Source organism: Xenopus laevis, chromosome 9_10S (assembly GCF_017654675.1).
Source record: "Xenopus laevis strain J_2021 chromosome 9_10S, Xenopus_laevis_v10.1, whole genome shotgun sequence".
NCBI lineage: Eukaryota > Metazoa > Chordata > Amphibia > Anura > Pipidae > Xenopus > Xenopus laevis.
Window position 1 is genome coordinate 94,149,094 of NC_054388.1, and position 22,107 is coordinate 94,171,200.

At 39.8% G+C, this 22,107-nt stretch overlaps 1 protein-coding gene across 1 annotated transcript in view; it reads left to right on the plus strand.

Moving 5' to 3' along the window:
* adap1.S (ArfGAP with dual PH domains 1 S homeolog) overlaps positions 1-22,107 on the plus strand; it is a 92,701-nt gene that overhangs the window by 23,042 nt on the left and 47,552 nt on the right. The window contains exons 2-4 of the mRNA XM_041578813.1: positions 2,329-2,459; positions 7,320-7,411; positions 14,092-14,174. Of these exons, the coding sequence (XP_041434747.1) occupies positions 2,329-2,459; positions 7,320-7,411; positions 14,092-14,174 (306 nt within the window). The remainder of the gene's footprint in view (positions 1-2,328; positions 2,460-7,319; positions 7,412-14,091; positions 14,175-22,107) is intronic.

Sequence of the window (22,107 nt, forward strand, 5' to 3'; positions counted from 1 at the left end):
GTATGAAAACAGAATGTAAATAGACAATTCATGGCCACGTAAAGTCCAGCCTATTTATTGCATTTAGGTGACCCCAAAGTCTTGTTACACAGCCTTATACATCGGCACTAATGTGTGTGGTTCATCTGTAAACTTTCTAAACACAATTTGTTGAAGGAACAGCTTGCTTTTGGTTTTACACATACAGAAAAGGTATAGGATCCTTTATCCAGAAACCATGTTAACCAGAAAGCTTCCATTTTATCCAAATAATTCAATTTTTAAAAAAAGATCTCCTTTTTCTCAGTTATAATAAAACAGTAGCTTTCTACTTGACCTAAACTAAGATATAATTAATTGGAAGCAAAACCAGCCTGTTGTGTTTATTTAATGTTTACATGATTTTCTAGTAGACAATCCAAATTACAGATAGATCAGTTGTCCGGAAAACCCCAAGTCCTGAGCATTCTGGATAACCGGTCACAGACATCTACTGAATAACGATGCAATGAATGTGGGATGGGACCAAGGTTGAAACATTTATTTTTCACATTATACAGATATAGGTCACTATAGTTTAAGTGTCTACATGGCTTTGGTTAAACAGGGGTTATGGGACGGTAACCAACATTTTATACAAATATATGAACCATTTGCAGCCCTTTTATTTATTTCTTGAGTGTGGAGTAACGACCCTTCCATCCTTTTTTCATGGCTTGGGAAAGCTGAAGGCCCTTGAAGCATTGCACTTCCCTGACTGCCATGATTTTTCCTCAGGCTGAAGCTGCAAGTCAAGGATCTTCAACGAAGGCAGGTTTCATAATTTCCCATCTCAGATACATGCTTGGCTCTGATTTCACATACAGCTCAGCGGGCAATGCTTTTAACTCAGTATTCATGTTCCCATGCTGCTTCATCTGCCATTGAGTGAGAAACATTAAAAACTTGGTTCCCTAGGTACAAATTCAACCAGCAATTTCTTTGCTTGCGTATAACAGAAGAAAACTAGAAAAAAAATCAAATAAATAATATTATTTTGTCCTTAGAGCATTGTTTTGTACCAGGTGTGGGTAGAACACAATTGTGTATTTATTTTATAAAGCTAAATATATAGTGACATTTGCTCGACTCTAGTTCATGTACTAATGTATCATATGCCTGGGCATACATTGTGTTTCTAAATCAGGGCTTTTTAGGACTTTCTGATCCTACCAACTAGCTACAGAACTCTAGGGTAAATTATAGCCTTAATGAGATATAAAGTACCATAGCAGTGTTGCTCTGCAATTCCCAGCATTCTCCAGCATATTATTAAGGTTTAAAGGGATCCTGTCATGGGAAAACATGTTTTTTTTTTTCAAAACGTATCAGTTAATAGTGCTACTCCAGCAGAATTCTGCACTGAAATCCATTTCTCAAAAGAGCAAACAGATTTTTTTATATTCAATTTTGAAATCTGAAATGGGGCTAGACATTTTGTCAGTTTCCCAGCTGCCCCCAGTCATGTGACTTGTGCCTGGACTTTAGGAGAGCAATGCTTTCTGGCAGGCTGCTGTTTTTACTTCTCACGATCGAACATCTTACGATTTTTCGTCCGACATCTGTCAGGAAATTGATCGGCCAGGTCAAAAAATCTTTGTCGGTCCCAGTGCAATCTATCTATGTTTGCAGGGCCAAGCAGGCAGCTCCACTTTGTTTTCCTGGCAGATTGGTCTTTTTTTAGTTGATCGACAATTCGTACGATCGTTCCGAGATAATCGTGGTATTACGATGATGATGTATCTTTTGAAAATCTCAACATCTATGGCCAGCTTTACACCAATAAGTACAAATTAAAAAATTAACAAAGTTAACAAATTAAACAAACTAACAAATTAAAAATCCTGCCTCCCTATGCCTGGGCCTTGGTGGCCTCTCCACAAATTCGGGCCTGCTGGGGTCGAATTGGGCAACAAGAAGCAGAATAAGCAGATGTTTATTTGAATACCCAACTTACTGCTTTATGTTGCTCACAAGCCCAACCAGTGGTATGTGAGCAACATGTTGCTCCCAGTGGCCCCAAAGCAGGTGCTTATTTTTGAATTCCAGGCTTGGAGGCAGTTGCTTAAAAACCAGGTGTATTGCCAAACACAACCTCCTGTAGAGTGTCAGTCCACACAGAGGCTACCAAATAGCCAATCACAGCCCATATTTGGCACCCACAGGAACTTTTTTCATGCTTGCGTTGCTCCCCAACTCTTTTTACATCTAAGTATGGCTCATTGGTAAAAAAAGGTTGGAGACCCCTGTCTGTATGTAGCAATTATCCTGACCTGGGAATTAAGCGGATATTCCACCCTTGTGTTGCAGATCCAGACTGGGCATCATACACGCTGGGGTTGTTCGTGTGCTTAAGCTGTTCTGGAATCCATCGCAACATCCCTCAGATCAGCAGAGTGAAGTCTGTCAATTTGGACCCCTGGGATGATGTGCAGATTGAGGTAAGAGCAGTGTTTCCATTCAGCCATTTGCATGCTGTGAGGCAGTGTTACAGCTCTAACCACTGCAGCTGGAATATCATTATATCATTGTTAATGTGCAGGCTATCCCCTAGGCACTGCAAAGCACTTGACAGGACATTCATTTAAATTATACATTTATTGCTTTCCAATTGAACAGCTCCTAAGGGCATTATCTTGTGCAACATTGCCTATGCATTCGTGTTCTCCTAAAGCAGGCACACAACAGGACTGTAGGAAGGGCTAGAACTAGCGTTAAAGGGATTCTGTCATGATTTTTATGATGTCGTTTTTATTTCTAAATTACACTGTTTACACTGCAAATAATTCACTCTACCATGTAAAATTTCATTCCTATAACAAGTTATAATATTGGTGTGTAGGCAGCCATCTCAGGTAATTTTGCCTGGTCATGTGCTTTCAGAAGGAGCCAGCACTTCAAAATGGAACTGCTTACAGGCAGGCTGTTTTTTCTCCTACTCAATGTAACTGAAGGAGTCTCAGTGGGACATGGATTTTTACGATTGAGTGCTGTTCTAAGGGCATGGACACAAATGCGTTTTTATGACGTAGTAACGGCGCGGTTTTTCAAAAGACTGACGGCGCATAAATATGCTAATTCAAGTGCGCAATTCCGGTAGTGCATTTTCAAGCTTACGCAATGAGCCAATAGGTTTAGCGTATTTACGTGGTGGTCGGTCTTTTTAAAAACTGTGCCGTTACCATGCCGGTTTTGTGTGTCCATGCACTTATAGCTACCAGGGAGATGTTATCTAGTTACCTTCCCATTGTTCTGCTAATGGGCTGCTTGGGGGAAGGGAGGGGAGTGATATAACTCCAATTTACAGTTCAGCAGTAAAGAGCGACTGAAGTTTATAGGAGCTCAAGTCACATGACTAGGGGCACCTGGGAAACAGACAATATGTCTGTCCCCATGTCAGATTTCAAAATTTAAATATAAAATAAATGATAGATATAAAAAAATCTTTTGGTCTTGAAGACATTTGATACCCTGTGGTTCACACATTAAACATGGCCATTTATGCATATTGTGTGCCCTCCCCACTTGTGTCCAAGGCAGGGGGCTCAGATACCTACCCATAGTTCTGGCCCTGGCATATAGCACAATTATGATTGAATTGCAGAAGAAAAAGATGCATCCTGAAATTATTTAAGGGTTAGGATAAGCCAAGTTATGGGTAGTCTATGGTGACGGTGAAAGCAATTTTTCATGCTCATTTATTTACTGCCAAGTAAATAAAACTATCATGGAAAACATAAAAATACAGTACAGGAAATTGGCACGCCAACTTTTTATACACCTACAATCCATAATCAAGCCTGAAACACTCTATGAATCGGTTAACATGTCTGAAATGTTATATTCACAATTATATTTTCCTAGGAGTCCCTATGCAAGGGTTGAATTAGAAAACTGTCATGTCTTGTAAAGAAAAAAACATGGGCGGATGTGTATTGCTTTTCTGGCCTATGAATACATCTGCTCTGCACTTGACTCCATTTTACTGAATTATTATCTCATACTTATTCCTAGATTATTTATTGAAGAGATGTTATTATCCCTAACACTAAAGTGACTGACCTGCATCATAATGAACCTGGGCTAGTTAATAGTTTATAGAAGTGCCACATCTTATAAATCCACCAGTATATATTTAAAAAGAAGGGAAGCCACCCAGCTACCCTAGAGGTGGTGCCGTTTGCTGCAGGTTGGCAAATAAGCCACAAATTCTTATTTTTAAAAACAATACCTGCATTGGTTCTTCCCACTGACCCTTTGCAGATGTTTTCCTTGTAGGGTCATTCAGTAGAAGCACAGTGGTATGTGGGTAGCCAATCAAAACCTTGGATTTTACATGGAAGGAAATGCTGCAGTTCCCTATCAGGTGGGCATTGGCTGGCATTCTATAATGTAAATGGCAGAGTGCTTTCCTGGTTACCGTATATACTCGAGTATAAGCCGTCCCGAGTATAAGCCGAGGTATCTAATTTTACCTCCAAAAACTGGGAAATCTTATTGACTCTAGTATAAGCCTAGGGTGAGAAATGCAGCAGCTTCTGGTAAGTTTCAATAAAAAAATGGAGGGTTTCTGCTCCCATTGGAGGTGTCGGCGTCTAGTTTTTGGGTGCTGGCGACCATTCTTGGACGCCGGCGAATATTCTTGGAGACTATTCTTAGGCGCTGGTGACTATTCTTAGGCGCCGGCGACCGTTTTTTTGTGCTAGACCCGAGTATAAGCCGAGGTAGAGTTTTTCAGCATATTTTGGGGGCTGAAAAACTAGTCTTATACTCGAGTATATACGGTACTTTAGAAAGCAGAGAAGGGGACACATAAGGGCAAATTCACGAAAGGGCGAATTTTCGCCTGTGAAGCTTCTCCACACTTTGCCCCACTTCGCCAGGTGCAAATTTTCTACCTCTGCGCAATTTCACTAAAATGCAAAGTTGCGCCTCGGCAGCCGAACACTGACGAAGTTTTGCTATCGTAAATTTGTCAGCGCGAGCATTTCATAGCAAACTTTCGCTAATGTTCATTTCTGCCTAGGGAAACGTCCTTAGTACACTTACGCTTATTGAATAGGGCGGGTACATATAGGTCATATATACGTCTTTATTAGTGATGTTGGGGAAGTTTCTCGAAGTGGCCATTTATTAAAAATGTCCAAGGAAGCAAATTAAAGACAAAAGAGAACCTATATTGACATGAGCCCACCCTAAAACAAATGTGGCATGCCCCTCAAATGGTTAAAACATTTTTAAAAACAAACATTTTTAACAGTCACAACTTTTAAATATAAAGCCCACTTTAAAATATGAAAAAACGGACATAAGATTGAGGAGGATGTATGTTCATCATATCAGTTCGGCAGGACTAACCTGGCGAAGTAAACTCTGGTGAAAGGGGTCATGAAATGTAAAATTCTCACTTTACTGAATTTGCGGTGTAACAATCGTTAGCCTGATTGAAAAATGCACCTGATGAAAGGGCACAGAACTGCGCTAGCGACGTCTCATTCACTAGTGAACTGTCCTCTATGCCTGTTAGTATATTGGCTATGTCCCAGCAGATTGGATTTCTGGCGAATTTTCCCTAGCGACGGCCACTTCGCCTTTTAGTAAATCTGCCCCATAGAATCGAGGAAAAATATTTCATATTGAATTATAAGCCTTTACAAATAGGTCTGCTTTATTAAATGTTCCCCCCAAACAACTTTACTAGTACCATCCAACCACCCCACTCCCAATGGCTCCTTTCCCAGGCTGTTCAAGAGTTTAAATGTAAAAGGATGTTAAAGTAAGTCATTACATAGTATGATGGAGTATATACATAGAGAGAATTTACCGTAGCAGTCAACCAAAAGCATTATGCCCCCCGTTAACTTCAGCTTTCTAAAAAGCATTCAAGGCACCCAGGGGATAACTGAAAGGATCCACAGACATCACTTGTTATTAAGAGAACAGAAATGATGCTCATATATGTATTTACCTAAATAGCTTCAATCCCGAATTTTGGATTTTACAGAAAGTCAGTACGGCTGGTAGCAAGGCAGTGGGTAACAAATTGTGAGTTGTATTATATAATCACTGAGTGACTGTCTGCAGGCTTTATGTTCTACTCTACAATATCACAGGTTGCTTATCCGGACTGCTTGTTGAGAAGATGATTCTATTCCTGTTATTATAAGATTAATTTCCTACTGAAAGAGATTCAGTTGCAGAATGTAGTGTAATGATTACCCAAAGACACCCAGGCTCTCGCTCGCCGCCGCCCCTGAAAAACTGGTTTATCGTGTTTCTACATTCCAAGCGAAAGGACAAATTCACATATATGCATATAATTATATATTGTGAGATTCTAGCCCTGGTATTTTACTAGCGTAAACAAGAGATCGGCAAACAGATGACTTTCAGTGAAGAGATTAGAGTTTTACCACATTCATTTGTAGGATTTATTTTTTACAGCTAATTCATGGGAAGACTTTTCTTCATTTTTATGGATAATCTTTAGATTTTATATAGAAAGAGCACTGAGGAATAAAGCAGATGCCTATCTATTTTAAATACCAATATACAAATGAGGTTTGTTGGTGCTAATTGGAACTTTCTGGATAATCCATAGCAACTAATTTATGTTAGACAATAAAAGAAGAACAAAATAGTGGAGGTGTATTCTTCACAATAGTATCCTGTAGCCATGCATTTTTGAAAATAAGATTAGTGCTAACCCAGTGTAGGATTTAGTGATTTGAGTCACTAGGAATTTCCTAACAAATTGGCACCTCCCACCAGTGATTTTCCATATTGTCCTTTAATTTTGAACCTCATTTTTGTATCGGTATTGGTCAAAACCTTCTTTCCTTCAGAGTCTACTCCTGTATTATACAATGGAACAATAGACATATCTGGTATTAATATATCCGTATTGGTACACGCTGATCATATCCCTTCTGATGTGCCACTTTTTTAGGGAAATAATGTTGCCCTTGATCTTTGCTGGAAATATCTATCTTTAGTTTGATTTTGTTGACTTTAGTGAAACATCTGGTGCCGCCAAGGAAAAAGGGTCTTTCTCTGTTGTGCCAGATACATCACAAACGTTTCTTCTGCTGTCTGTGTTTTGCAAATGGATATTATGAGGCAAAACAGTAGCACAATATCTGGTTATTAAGCCAGCAAAAGAAACAGAACACTTGCTTCTCATATCAAAGTGGTGTAATATTCAGGTCAAACAATAACATCCAGTACCAAATGTGATCATAAAAAAATGAAAAAGTATTGACCCGATTCATGACTGAGATGTATTTTCTTTCTTCTTACAGTACATGTCTTGCCTGGGAAACAAAGTAGCAGAAGCAAAATATGAGTCTAAATTGCCAGCATTCTATTACAAACCCACCTCTTCTGATTGCCAGTAAGTAGTCTAATGTACTTTCCGTTGTCAACATGTTGGGAGCTGTGGACTGTCCCATTGTGATATTATCCATGGCTGAAGAAACTATGGGATATAGGTGACATGCAGGATTGATGGTCAACAATATTATCTTGCAGCACTGAGGTCCTGCGTTTGATCCTGTCCTGGACACTAAGGAGTTTGTATGTTCTTCATGTATCCTCATGGGTTTCCTCTGGGTATATTGGATCCTCCCACACTGTAAAAAACATAAGGAAACTAGACCAGTCATCATTACCAACTCTGGATTTCAAACCACTTCATCCATATTTGCTTCTTTTTCATACTAATTAGTACCGCTGGCATGAGCAGATTAGCAGAACCTAATATAAAAAAACTGAGCCCTCTATCTATAGTGACCAACATAGATAGCTCATCTACCCTGACAGGTACAGAAGAATAGCCAGAAATTCCAGAAAATGAAATGTTCTTATGTAAGGAGGTCGTTTGTTATATTATTGAGATGTACTAAGTAACCAGTGCCTTTCCTCCTTTTTTTCAAATTGCATGGCTACATAGGAGCTTGTCTATATTAACTATAGTAGTGTTTCTGAAGACAAAAAAGAAAAAAAAAAAAGACAAAAAGCCCCAACAGTGTAATATGTTTTTACAAGGAGTAATGGTAGAGTAAACAAGTTAATACTCACAAACAGGGTTACCTATAGGCAGGTGGGGAGATTATCCTGACCCCACTCAGGAATAAGACGTCGCTCTCTGTAGAAGAGGAAAAAGGGGATGATACCCCTACACTCGGGGTGGACTCGATATAGTAGTAAAACAAAACAGAGGTGCCAAAAGGATAAAATTAGCTAAAAACACTTTAAAACCCAATGGGTAATTCAGAGGAGGTAGTAGTGGACTTACCTCCTCCAAGCCAACACCAACGAAAGTGGTAATTTTCAGTAATAGTTTATTCACAAAACAGTATTGCAACGCGTTTCGCAGGCATTTCCTGCTTCATCAGGCAATGTGGAACGGGAGCAAAAACAAGAGTGTCTTTGTATAAACACGCCAGGTGCCTTTTACTACTATAGTAGTGTTTCTGAAGTAAAAACATCTGCAGGGAAACACTACATCATATTTAAATTTTTTTATGTTACTGTTCCTCTAAACTTTACTGTATTTCTGTGAGCTGTACTTGCCCAAGGCTTCCTTCAGCCAGTCACTGACCTATACAGGATTGTTCCTTATTGGGTAAAAGTTCGCTTAGCATTCTTATCTCTCGCCCTCTATGAGTGAGGTATGCTTTGCTGAAGTGGTGCGCTTCTGAGACTTTGTGTTCTTCGGGAAAGAAAGTTGGGCACTGATAGTGTATTACCCCTTAGATACAAGTGACTGTATTTAAAACACACCCTTACATTCTGTTAGGATCTAAAATAGCGTGTGTAAGAATTGCCTACTTGGAATGCGGAACGAAGTCTGTACCTGTCTGCAGAAAAGGCTACTACGGTGAAGTACCGCAAGTGATCCCTTCTGTTGGCCCTAATAGATTTATACTTACTGGATCAAGGTCAGTGTCGGACTGGGACACCAGGGGTCCACCCAAAAACCCTAGACCAGGGGCCCACCCAAAAACCTTAGACCAGGGGCCCACCAAAAACCTTAGACTAGGGGCCCACTCTCAGAACTATTCTTCCTCTCCTCACTCAATCTCTATTCTCCTAGTCTCTTTTCTTTATATACTATAATCTATTATTCCATCTATTTGGCCTCTTTGTTCTCATAGAAATAGGGAATAGCCATGAAATAGGCTAAATGTTTAGCAGCATGAGGGGCCCACCTGGTCCCACCGGGAGTTTTCCTGGTATCCCGGTGGGCCAGTCTGACACTGATCGCGGTTGTCACTTGCGTATTGCAGCCGGCCGGTCTTAGAGAGCGGTGCTTGTAGCGCTGCCTCATGGGTCGCAGATCCTCGTTCTCCATGTCCTTTCACGCAGTGAAACGGTGTTCTTAGTGATTCCTCATGGATCGCAGATATATTTTCTCCATTTTGATTCTGGATTGCCTCCACGTGGTGTATCCGGTTTCTGTGGAGTTACACTTGACGTCCTTTGAACTCAGCAAAACTTTCCTATATTGTTTTGTGTGAGCGGTGATAGCTGCATGCAGTTCTTATAATAAGGGGGACTCCTTCTGTTATTGGTTTTTAAGAAACTTTTATTTTCATTTCTACAAAGCAATTACCTGCACCTACCGCGGAACTTATCTTCATAGTACTGATGCTTTGCCGAAGGGCAGTCGAGGTCACAAGTGACAGCACCTCTAACAATCTCATTGCCCAGGTTCATACTGTGCAATTAAATCAAATCAACTAAATGAATTGCTAAATTGACTGGCATCCCTGTGTAAGCACTCGTGAGTGTTCTCTTGAGCATCACTGTCAGTCTGTGTTTGTAAAAACATTGCATGGTCTGTGTGTCCCTTATAGATGCAGGAAATATGGTAACAAATACAGTATACAAATCAGGAATATATTTTTTATAATTTGCAGCTCCATGCCTTATAACACACAAATTGCTTTGCCACCAAAATATATTTATGCAGCTTAGTTACCATCAAGTAGAAGATACTGTCTTATTATTACTGTGAAAAGGGGAATTAAATGATAACAATTATTTGCTCCCATACCTTTATATAAAGCTGCCATTTCAGGGAATAGAAGCCCCCCTTACAGTCATATGAAAACATTTGGGAACCCCTCTCAGCCTGCATAATAATTTACTCCACTTTCAACAAAAAAGATAACAGTGATATGTCATTTCCCAGGAACATCTGAGTTCTGGGGTGTTTTCTGAACAAAGATGTTTAGTGAAGCAGTATTGTTGTATGAAATTAAATCAAATGTGAAAAACTGGCTGTGTGTAAATTTGGGTACCCTTGTAATTTTGCTAATTTGAATGCATGTAACTGCTCAATAATCATTACTGGAAACACCAAATTGGTTGGATTAGCTGGTTAAGCCTTGAACTTCATAGGCAGGTCCTCTATTTTGCATTTGCACAATCCAGAGCAGCAGCGAGGATTACAGAGACAGAAAGCACAATGGTGGCCCAGCACTTCTTGCAATACTGCTCCAGGCAGGTGCATTTTTCAGCACAGAGGAAAACTGGCCCAGGATCTGAGGGAAACAATTATAATGACTGGGGGCTACCTAGCAAATTATCACCCTCAGTGATTAAGCCTTGCCATCTCCTTTATTGTACAAACCTGCAAACATAATGAGCATATTTGTGGCTCTCAATAACACAGTCCTGATTGCTACTCAGTGGGGCTTAATCCGGGCACCAGCACCAGAGTGCATGAAGCTTGATTATAAAAATCCTTTACTGCTATGAGTAATGTGGTTTCTTATTACTGGCCCGCTACTCTGGACAGCAAACAGCTTCTCCCCAAACACAGCAGAACGTGGTGTATAACGAACCTTGAAAAACGTAACAGAACATTTTTTAGAATTCAGCTGACTGAGCATCCCACTCTGCTGAGAGCAATGCCTCTGGGTCGGAGCTGCCACTTCAATGATCTATAAACCTGCAAAGTTCTGGAAACTTGGCAAAATCAACACTTGCTCATCTGGAAAATTAAACAGAGAAACACACTTGCTATTTCTCCTGGTTTGTAGTGCTTGTAAATAGAAATCACATTCATTGTAAAAAAAAAATTACATAATTTAGTACAATGATCTACTTGCTTGGCCGCTGGTTACATATTTAGGGACAAAGTAGAAAGCGAAATCAATTAAAATGTAGTGGAAATGCTGGAACAGCTTGTAATGCTGTGGGCACTTGGTTAAAGGGTAATCTTTCACATATGAATGAGCGCAATCAAAATTAAAGTACCTTAAAAAACTGTGGCCAAAAGGTTTCGCAAAAAATGTTGTCCGAAGCTAGGACTGGACGTTCTGTCCCTGACTGGGGCTTCCTCCAGGGTTTCTTCGATGAGAAGATCTTCTGAGAGTACTAGAGCCGAATGGCCACACATCTCCCCCAGGTCTTTGGGCAGGTCCTTAATGGGTCCACTACACCCTCAAAATCTCAAGTGAAAAAAATGAAGTACAAGAAGTTCATAAGATCCCATCAGTGCAGGCAGAACAGGTACGTGTTCAGTGCCCCCCCACACCATTGTGCCGTCTTCTGCCTACCCCTAGTTCCGGACCTGGATTAAATTCCTGTAATGTTACGCTGGAAATCTACTACTCCCCTTTCATTAAACTTTTGGAAGAAACTGATCAGTGATTCCTTAACTAGTCAGAAAATAATATATACCGGTATGTTGAATATGTCCTTAAAAATGTAAAGCTATATAGGGTGCCAGGCTGGCAACACAGGGATGATACCCTCATTACTGTTCTAACTGTATGCTGTAACATGTTCATGGTCCTCTTGTCTGTCTCTGCCCATGGGACTTTTCCTTTCTTCTCTCTTTCTTTTTTCTTTTTTACTCTTACCATCTTAATTTCCTATATTGAATTGAATATAAGAATTCAAATTAAATAACTTTAAAAATAAATTACATATAAAAATACCTCCTCTATTTCTGCAGCAGAATGTTCATTAGTGTACTACACGTGCACCTATTGGGTATAGTCCAGTGGTGTAAATAACGCGCCAGCAGGACCACAGCGTGGGGGGGGGGCACCAGGTCCTGAGATTTTAAAATAATATAGATAATTGGATGATTTTCTAGTTGGACCAGTACTATTAGTAGAATACCTCAAGGGTCTAATCTTGGCCCTTTGGTTTTTAATTTGCACATAAATAACCTTGGAGTTGCCACTGTGAGTACTGTCTGTGTTTTTGCTGATGACACTAAGGGGCAGATTTATCAAAGGTCAAAGTGAATTTTCCAATTAAAAAACGTTGAATTTCTGGGTACTTTGACCATCGAATAGGCCAAATTCAACTTCGATTCGAATTGTAAAACCTTCGAAGTACTGTCTCTTTAAAAAACGTCGACTTCAACACTTCGCCACCTTAAACCTGCCGAATTACTGTTTAGCCTATGGGGGACCTCCTAGAACCTATTTGAGGCTTTTGGGCAAGTTTGGAGAAGTCAAAGTTTTTTTTTAATCGTTCGATCGTACAATTTTACTTTGATTGTACTTCGATTGAATACGGCCGTTTTCGCTGGAAAAAATACTTTGAAGTACTAAAATTTGATGGTCGAATTTCGAAGTTTTTTTTACTTCGAAATTCGATCCTTGATAAATATGCCCCTAAATGACCTCAGGCTCTCTGCTGGTTGTTTCCACTCATCATTTTTGATATAAATCTGAGAACTGGGCATCAAATTGGTGAATTAGCTTAAATGTTAGTTATTTATAGAGGCAAAAATAACATAATTAACTGTTAAACATATTGGGTCTGCGATACCTTTGTTGCTCCTGAACAGATCCGGGTTTGTGCGGCGTTCGGGTAAGCTCTGCAATTTCCATGTGCGCACTGTGTGACGTCTTCGCGAGTGGCGCGAAAATCAAATATATTTAGAGAGACAAAGGTTCATTGCACAACGTAAGTTGTATACTCCGGTTTAAACCTTGCCTGTCCCTGACCTGTCTGTCTGCTGCCTGAAACTGAACCCTGCCTGTTTTTTTTTTTTTTTTAAAGGTAGACTTTATTTCTTTTAATTTTTAAAAGGTTTTTTAACAATACAAGCAGTAAACAGTTGTACTTAAAATTACATTTTCATTTGTCTCTGGTTTTGTTCACTCTGTGGTAACAACAGGGTACTCAACTTTACAAGCTTTAGTAGGTTGTGTAGGTCCATACCCTACCATCGGTATCCCTTGGTGCTGCTCCAGGCCCTGACTCCCACCAGGGACTCCTTTTTTTTTCTTCAAATTTAGTAGCACTGCCTCCAGCTTCATAGGTAAGTTTGGGTATTTTTTGGTTGATTAGGTTAATCCAGGAGTCCCTTGTGGGTGTGTTGGGCCCCATCCAATGCATTAGTACACATGTTTTAGCATAAAAGAGCAGGACCCGGAACCGCAATCTTGCATGGAAACCTTCTTGGTTTTGACTATACTTTGGATTCCGATTGTGTACCTCGCCACCATTTTGGTTTTAACCCTGGCCTGTGACCCCCGACCTTGCTTCTGCTACCTGATTTGGTACCGCATTTCCCGTCTGGTATTGACCCTGCCTGTTCAAGCCTCGCTCACTGCTCCCACGTCCTATCCGTTTACGTTTGGTTCCCTTGCTTGCCCAGAACTCTCTCCCTGGTTCTCCCACAATAAGACCTGGCGGCATATGAGTAGTAGAGGGCTCCACCCTGAAGCCAAAGGTGGCTGCTGCAGGCACAAGAGTGGCCCATGACCAGAACCTTGGAGTTAGTTCTGGGTTTGGGATACCTTTCTTTACACAAACAAACTTGCAACTTTACATTGGTGGAAATCCCTTCAGAAATTAAGCTTCCTGTTACCTTCTCTGATCATATTTTTATTCTGTTACTCTTGTTTGCTAAATTATTGTAAGACCCCTGTAATAAATCAGTGAAAATGATGATGCTGATGATGTACAGTGATCCGTGGCTTATATCCAGCGTCAGTAACAATATAAAATGGAAGTGTGTGAGTGGCCTGTTTTGTACACAAGTCCTACTGGGGAGCCTGCTGAGTTATATGCCTTGTGTTTGTTCATTTTCAGAGTTCTCCGGGAGCAGTGGATCAGGGCCAAATACGAGCGGAAAGAATTCATTCTGATTGAGAAGCAGGAACCCTATTCTGCAGGTAGGGAAGAAACCTTCCGACGTTCTCTGTGTCATAAACTGTGTTGAATGTTTTCTTTGCCACATTACTGAGACTTAGCTGTGATTTATTGGTAAAATGATGCTATAAGTAGCAGGTACGGGAACTGGGGAGCGGGACCCACAACAAATAGTTAATAGTTTATAGAGCTAATGATGGTGACCAACCTAACTTATACTAAGGGGAATTTAGTAAGTAATTGTGATTGATTTTATGTCATAAAGTAACCATAACAGACCCAGAAAGTGAACTGGGATTTCCCATATGATGCGATCAAAGAGGTTCCTGGAAATAGGGCCAACTGCATAAGGGCCCCAGACTTAACAAGGCTTTGTAAAACAGCTGTTGCATGCAGAAAGTAACATAAATTAACATGTTGTCAGTCCTTGTGGCTCCTCCATATCCTTCCACCTCTCCCAGCCACAGATTGAATATTTAACCCCCTTAACCCTGCATCACACCACCTCAGAATATCTACTTTATCCTGAACATGGCAAGATACCCACCTGGGATGGACGAAGTACTACCTGAGAACAGAGGCCCTTGCAGGATGAACTCTTGCTACACTCTGTGAATCAGTACAGTACTTTATACAGTACATTTTTCTCTGAATAGGTTTACAGTGGTGTGAAAAACTATTTGCCCCCTTCCTGATTTCTTATTCTTTTGCATGTTTGTCACACTTAAATGTTTCCGCTCATCAAAAACCGCTAACTATTAGTCAAAGATAACATAATTGAACACAAAATGCAGTTTTTAAATGAAGGTTTACGTTATTAAGGGAGAAAAAAAACTCCAAATCTACATGGGCCTGTGTGAAAAAGTGATTGCCCCCCTTGTTAAAAAATAACTTAACTGTGGTTTATCACACCTGAGTTCAATTTCAAAGGTTATAAAGCCATTTCTAAAGCTTTGGGACTCCAGCGAACCACAGTGAGAGCCATTATCCACAAATGGCAAAAACATGGAACAGTGGTGAACCTTCCCAGGAGTGGCCGGCCGACCAAAATTACCCCAAGAGCGCAGAGACAACTCATCCGAGAGGCCACAAAAGACCCCAGGACAACATCTAAAGAACTGCAGGCCTCACTTGCCTCAATTAAGGTCAGTGTTCACGACTCCACCATAAGAAAGAGACTGGGCAAAAACGGCCTGCATGGCAGATTTCCAAGGCACAAACCACTTTTAAGCAAAAAGAACATTAAGGCTCGTCTCAATTTTTTGCTAAAAAACATCTCAATGATTGCCAAGACTTTTGGGAAAATACCTTGTGGACCGACGAGACAAAAGTTGAACTTTTTGGAAGGTGCGCGTCCCGTTACATCTGGCGTAAAAGTAACACAGCATTTCAGAAAAAGAACATCATACCAACAGTAAAATATGGTGGTGTGATGGTCTGGGGTTGTTTTGCTGCTTCAGGACCTGGAAGACTTGCTGTGATAGATGGAACCATGAATTCTACTGTCTACCAAAAAATCCTGAAGGAGAATGTCCGGCCATCTGTTCGTCAACTCAAGCTGAAGCGATCTTGGGTGATGCAGCAGGATAATGACCCAAAACACACCAGCAAATCCACCTCTGAATGGCTGAAGAAAAACAAAATGAAGACTTTGGAGTGGCCTAGTCAAAGTCCTGACCTGAATCCTATTGAGATGTTGTGGCATGACCTTAAAAAGGCGGTTCATGCTAGAAAAACCTCAAATAAAGCTGAATTACAACAATTCTGCAAAGATGAGTGGGCCAAAATTCCTCCAGAGCGCTGTAAAAGACTCGTTGCAAGTTATCGCAAACGCTTGATTGCAGTTATTGCTGCTAAGGGTGGCCCAACCAGTTATTAGGTTCAGGGGGCAATTACTTTTTCACACAGGTTTGGATTTCTTTTCTCCCTAAATAATAAAAACCCTCATTTAAAAACTGCATTTTGTGTTTACTTGTGTTATCTTTGACTAATAGTTAAATGTGTTTGATGATCAGAAACATTTTGTGTGACAAACATGCAAAAGAATAAGAAATCAGGAAGGGGGCAAATAGTTTTTCACACCACTGTAGATACGTATGGGAGGGGGTGGGGGGAATGTAATGTAAGTCATTCATTGAAATTGTGTGCAAGGCAACCATTTTTTTGTGCTTTGTGGCAGCAATTTTTGTTTGGAGGTCATCAGCAATTCTAGCAACTCATCTGCCAGCGGGGAGACAGTTCAGTTTCTGCAATAAAATTCTCTTATTGGGAAAAATATTTTGCGATAAAAAAAAAAAAAGCCCAGGGGCCTAGTTGCTAAGAGGCAAGGTGAGGCGCTTTACATTAAGGGGTAAATTTATCAAAGAGTGAAGTTCCATTTCTATGGGATTTTGAAAGGCGTATTTATCAATGGGTGAAGTGAAAGTTCAATACAAATCCCATAGAAATGAATGAAGAGTGGCGGAATTTCACTCTAGTGGCGGAACTTCACTATTAACTTCACTTAATATACCCCTAAGAGTGGCAGCAAAAAGCCCTAACTTAAGGTGTTCAATTTCAGTTTTATATTTTCTACTACGTGATCTTTTCTGTATAAGTGAATGCAGCGGGGGGCAAGGTCTGCCATCTTGCTAAAAATGCCATTATTATTGAAAAGTGTGAAACACAAGTCTAATAATGCAGAATAATTACTTTCCAGCACTCATACATTGTGAAAGAATTTTCAACCACAATTTCACCAACTATTTCTCAATATTAGCCTCTCAAGCAGGCAAATTCCTTTTTAATTTTAGAGATACAATACACATGTACAGATTGTCTTGGCTAGCATACACAGGCATTTTAGGTGGCCAGAGAAGGGAGGTTTAATCTGCCAATGATCTATCAATGTATGGGGCCCACCCAATCAATATCTGTCCAAAAATCAGGTAGATGTCGATCGGCCAGATTTTAATTTCATTGTATCAAGGACTGTATCGGCTAGTTGATGTGATTCTCGCTGATATGATTCCTATTATCGCCAAAATAATCCAATCTTTATTCCAACTATCGGATTAAGCCCAATATCGACCACCAACCATGGCAACCTTGCTAAATGAAAGGACCTTATTGTGTATGGCCAGCTTAATCAGAGTTAACTTAATCAGCCAATCTGCATTGTTACCTATAATTGGTTTGTACAGTTATGGGATCCATTATCCAGAAATCAGTTATCTGAATTAATGGGAAATTTGTTTCCGACAGACTCCATTTTGATCAAATGATTCACAGTTTTAAAAATGATTTCCCTTTTCTCTGTAATAATAAAACTGTACCTTGTATTTGATCCAAACTAAGATATAATTAATCCTTATTGGTGCCAAAACAACCCTATTGTGTTGACTTAATGTTTAAATGATTTTCTAGTAGACTAAAGGTACAGAGATCCAAATTACGGAAATATCCCTTATCTGGAAAGCCCCAGGTCCCAAGGATTCTGGATAATAGGTTATACTACCTGTCATTCTTTTCATTGACAGGGGTATTAGAGCTCACTGTATTAAAACCACCAGAAAATCACCCTACATGCAGGATTTGTGCTAAAGTCAGTAATTTAGTTTTATTTTGTTTGTACTGGAGTCAGTTATTTGAGTGATAGGGAAGGGAACCCCCCCTATAGGATATATTGGATCTAACTGTTAATGAAAATCTAATACCCAACTGCTGCATGAAGAGAGGGAGATTGAAGATAAACTTCATTATTTCAGAAACGTTACAGAATATATAATTGATTATATTTAAAAAGTTTCTTATTACAGTACAGAAGCTGATATTATATTTTCATTGTCGTGATAGTTTCCCTTTAACTTTATAATCTAGGCAACAGCCCTGCATTGCGGTGATTCAGGGGATAAGAGAAGTAAATGTTTCAGCAGCCCAACCCATCTCATCAGAATAAACATATTATTATTGGGAAATTGCCCTGTAATAGAGAGTATTTTGTAAGCTTTGGTAGGAACATTTTGAGGAACAATTTGAAATCATGTCTACATTAATTAGGTTCTGTTGTAATTGTGATGAAATGATGCTATCTGTCAGGGTTTCATCAAGCAAAGTGAGTATATGCCATGAAGTTAATATTGTAGCGTGAATCTGCCCATTTTAGTTAGAATGGGAAGAACATGTTTCCATTCAGGCAGTGTTTTTTTATGCTATTCTGATAGGTGTGTTGTTCTCCCTATTAGATAAATGTGTAATGATGGGCCGTCTGGTGGTCCCCACCCATACAATCTGCTGTACAGCTAATTAAAGCGGCTTGGTTGTCTGCGTGTTTCCCACAATGACGCTATTTATTGATATCAAGATTATAAAAAAAAAAAAGTCAACTTCCTGTTAGAATGTCTTTCACTTTGAATTATTTGTGCTTTGTTGTTATGCTGTGAAAGTCTTTAGCTTCATCACAGGATCGGGTAAAATGAGTGTATGGTGGTTGTTTATCAAGGTCCGAATTTATCTCAGTTTTTCTAATATCAAACTTCGAGTAACTCCGAATTCCCGAATGGACCTGAAAAAATAGGGTCGGGCAAACTTCGGAGCTTTCCCCGAGTTATTTGTGCCGAAACCCCAAAATCATCGGATATCGGTACGGACATCAGCGCAGACACTGGGACCTTCCCCATTGACTGATACAGGACCTCGAGAGCTTTTAGATGCTGGAGTTTCCGATTTGGAGTTTTTAGACCATCGGAATAAATCTTGAGGAAAAATTAGTCGTTTTTTTTTTTTTTTTTTTTGCTCCGAAAACTACGAATTATTCAAGGTTCGGATATTCGAACCTTGATAAATAAGCCCCTATGTGTATGGTTTGCCTAATGACCTTTCTAATATCCACAAATACAAAAAAAATGTACAAATAGGCAAGGGCAATTTCACCATTAAACATTTGTAGTAGATGTATATTGGAATTACATTTTTTTGTTTCATGCAAAACCGTTTTTTTTTATGTTGGTGAAGTTTCCCCTTTAATGAATGCTGTTATCCCGGTGGGGTAGTTCAGTTTCCATAGTGGTGTTTCACAGGATTGCAGTACTGGGAATTTCCCCACTTTGTTAGAAGAATAAAGAAGTCAGAGACGGGGCAGAAGCTGAACAATCTCAAATAAAGGAAAGTGGAACTGGCTCTGCCGCACTTCTGCTGATCCATTGAGCATACTGGGAATATTACAGTCACTTTTCAGCAGTAACTAGGGATACACCAAATCCACTATTTGGGATTGAGCTGAATCCCCTAATCCTGAACCAGATCTGTATCCTAATTTGTATATGCAAATTAGAGGAGGGAAAGGAACATTTTTTCCTTGTTTTGTGATTTCTCTTCCCGCCCCTAATTTAGATATGCAAATTAGGATTCAGATTCAGCTCGGCCAGGCACAAGGATTCGGCCGAATCCCAGCCAAATCCGGAACCGAATCCTGGATTCCTTGAATCCCTAGCATTGAGAATGCTGGGATAGTATAAAAAGGTATTCACAAGGTCTAATAACTCTCAGCAAGGTCTAAAATTAAAAGCTATACCTATTGATTGGTTATTTGTGCTACATTTGGTACAAAGTTTGCCCCCTCTTTTTATGTTAGTTAAGTCAGTGCAATCAAAAAATATATTCCCCATTTGGCCTGCTGTGCATCCTGTATCCTGTGTAAGGGGCAGGTACATTGATGTATTGTTCTCCCCTGTTAACCCTCATTATGATTTGATTGTTGGTCCTTGGGCCAAAATTATTGGATCAGCCCACTCTGATGAGGATTGCACCACTGGGATCGTACCATTCTTTTCCAAAGCTGTCTTGTGAGGAAACTTCATGTGACTTCGGAAAAAAAGCTCCATTGTTTTCCCCACTGACAATTTACTTTATTGCTGGTGGGAAAACATTTTTATATATTTTATTTCATTTATTGCCCACAGAAGCACAGATTTAACCATGGGTGACAATTCTCTCCATCTGCCGTCACCCAAAAAGGTTCAAGGAGGAGTTTGGAGGGCTATACCTTTAATAGCACAGGGGTGCCCTGGTGTAATCATAGGCACCTATGTTTCTGCAGGAGTCTCCTTATCCTTCAATGTAAGATTTTATTCTTGTACAAAAAGGAACTTCCCTTTTGAAACACTGATATTAACTGAAAGTATCAAAGGAGATAAGTTGAAGGTCACATTTATTTGTGAAATTGAAGAGTCCACACTCGAGACCTAAAATTATTTTGACAGAATAATCAGCCGTCTGAACGAAAAACGTGCTGGAGTGTTTGTTCACCTTGGCAGTCAAGCACACGCTATTAGACAAGCGCTCGTTGAAGGTTAAGGGTAGGACTTCATGGTGCGCGTGGACCAGACATGTCGCAATGCGACTAAACGCATGCGGCGTGTCAGATGTTTTACAAAAAACGGAAGTGAAGGAGAAATCGCAGGTAACAACTACATTCATCCGACTGTCAGAGCTGCGTTTTCATCCGACAGTCGCATAAATGTAGTTGTTTCCTACGATTTCTCCTCCACTTCTGTTTTCTGTAAAACATCTGACACGTCGCATGCGTTTAGTCGCATTGCGACATGTCTGGTCCACGCGCACCATAAAGTCCTACCCTCAGAAAGGGAAAAGTAGGGCTGACCTGGCATTGGTGGGGAGAATAAATCAGTAAAGAAATAAAATCCCATTTCTACTTAGAAAAGATGTCATTATACAGCAGTCAGAGAACTTCTTTATGTAACCTTCATGCAATGGAGCAATGCACACCACTGGGACGCTTCTTGTTTTACACTTCATTGTGCTGCACAGAAGAAAAACACAAACCAATGCAGACTGAATTTGGGGTTGGCCCTGAAACTCGGCATTGGTTTTTACTTTGTTTCTCAAACCAACCAGATACGGTCGATCTTAGAGAAGCTTGGGGCCCTTGTTTCTATTGGCAGTCCCAATTAGGGATGCACCAAATCCATAGCTTCTTTATAGCCAGATGCTGAAGCAGATCTGAACCCAAATTTGCATTTCAAATTTGAGAAAAATCTAAGAATTTCATCCATTGTGATAACAAATAGGCCCTTTCATACACATTTCTCAGTAGCTTTAAAGTCTGGTTTGGTTCATCTAAACACTTTGGGGCTGAATGATAACATTCCAATTTTGAATCATTTTGCAGAGATTAAAAAAAAAATCATAGTGACCATTTAAAAAATGTTTTTAACAGAAAATTTGTCTGCTATTATATACAGTGGAACCTCAATTTTACATCCCCTGATTTTACGTTTTTCCTCATTTTACATTGTTGTTTTGTGGTCCTACCTATATATTCTGCTTACTACATTTCCCCAATTTTACGTTTTCCCTCATTTTATATTGTTGTATGCATAATACATTTCCCTGATTTTACATTTTCATGGAATTTACACCATTTTTTTCTGGTCCCCTGAAAAACTTAAAATGGGGGTTCTACTGTAGTACCAAAATATGTTTAATAATTAAATAAAATGTGTGATTAGCAATTACAAAGAGTGTGCACGTGATCATCTCCACAATCACCTCTATGGGAATGTAAATGTATAGGAATTTTACAGCGCATGCAAAATTCATGCCCTGTGTGATCCATGAGAATAAGCCATTTCTCTGTTTAATTGTTGAATGTGATGGTTTTTTTACATGCATTTCTGCCCACTGTAACGGTTTAGTGTTTAGTGTGAGTGGAGTGGCAAATAGGAGAGCTGCTGAATATGTCTTGATGTTCTTCATGTATAGATAGTCTATGAGAAAGCCAATCAGCTCTTCTGCCATGTTGGCATAGTCTTGTAGTATATTGGCCTTCACCAGACAGTGGATCCTTTAACCAGAGGAGATCAGTCTGTGCAGGTAGCAGATTTCGGCAGCATTGGGGTAATGGATGCACTAGGTCAAGTACCAGTCAAAAACACGTATACTGTATGTGTTGTGGGG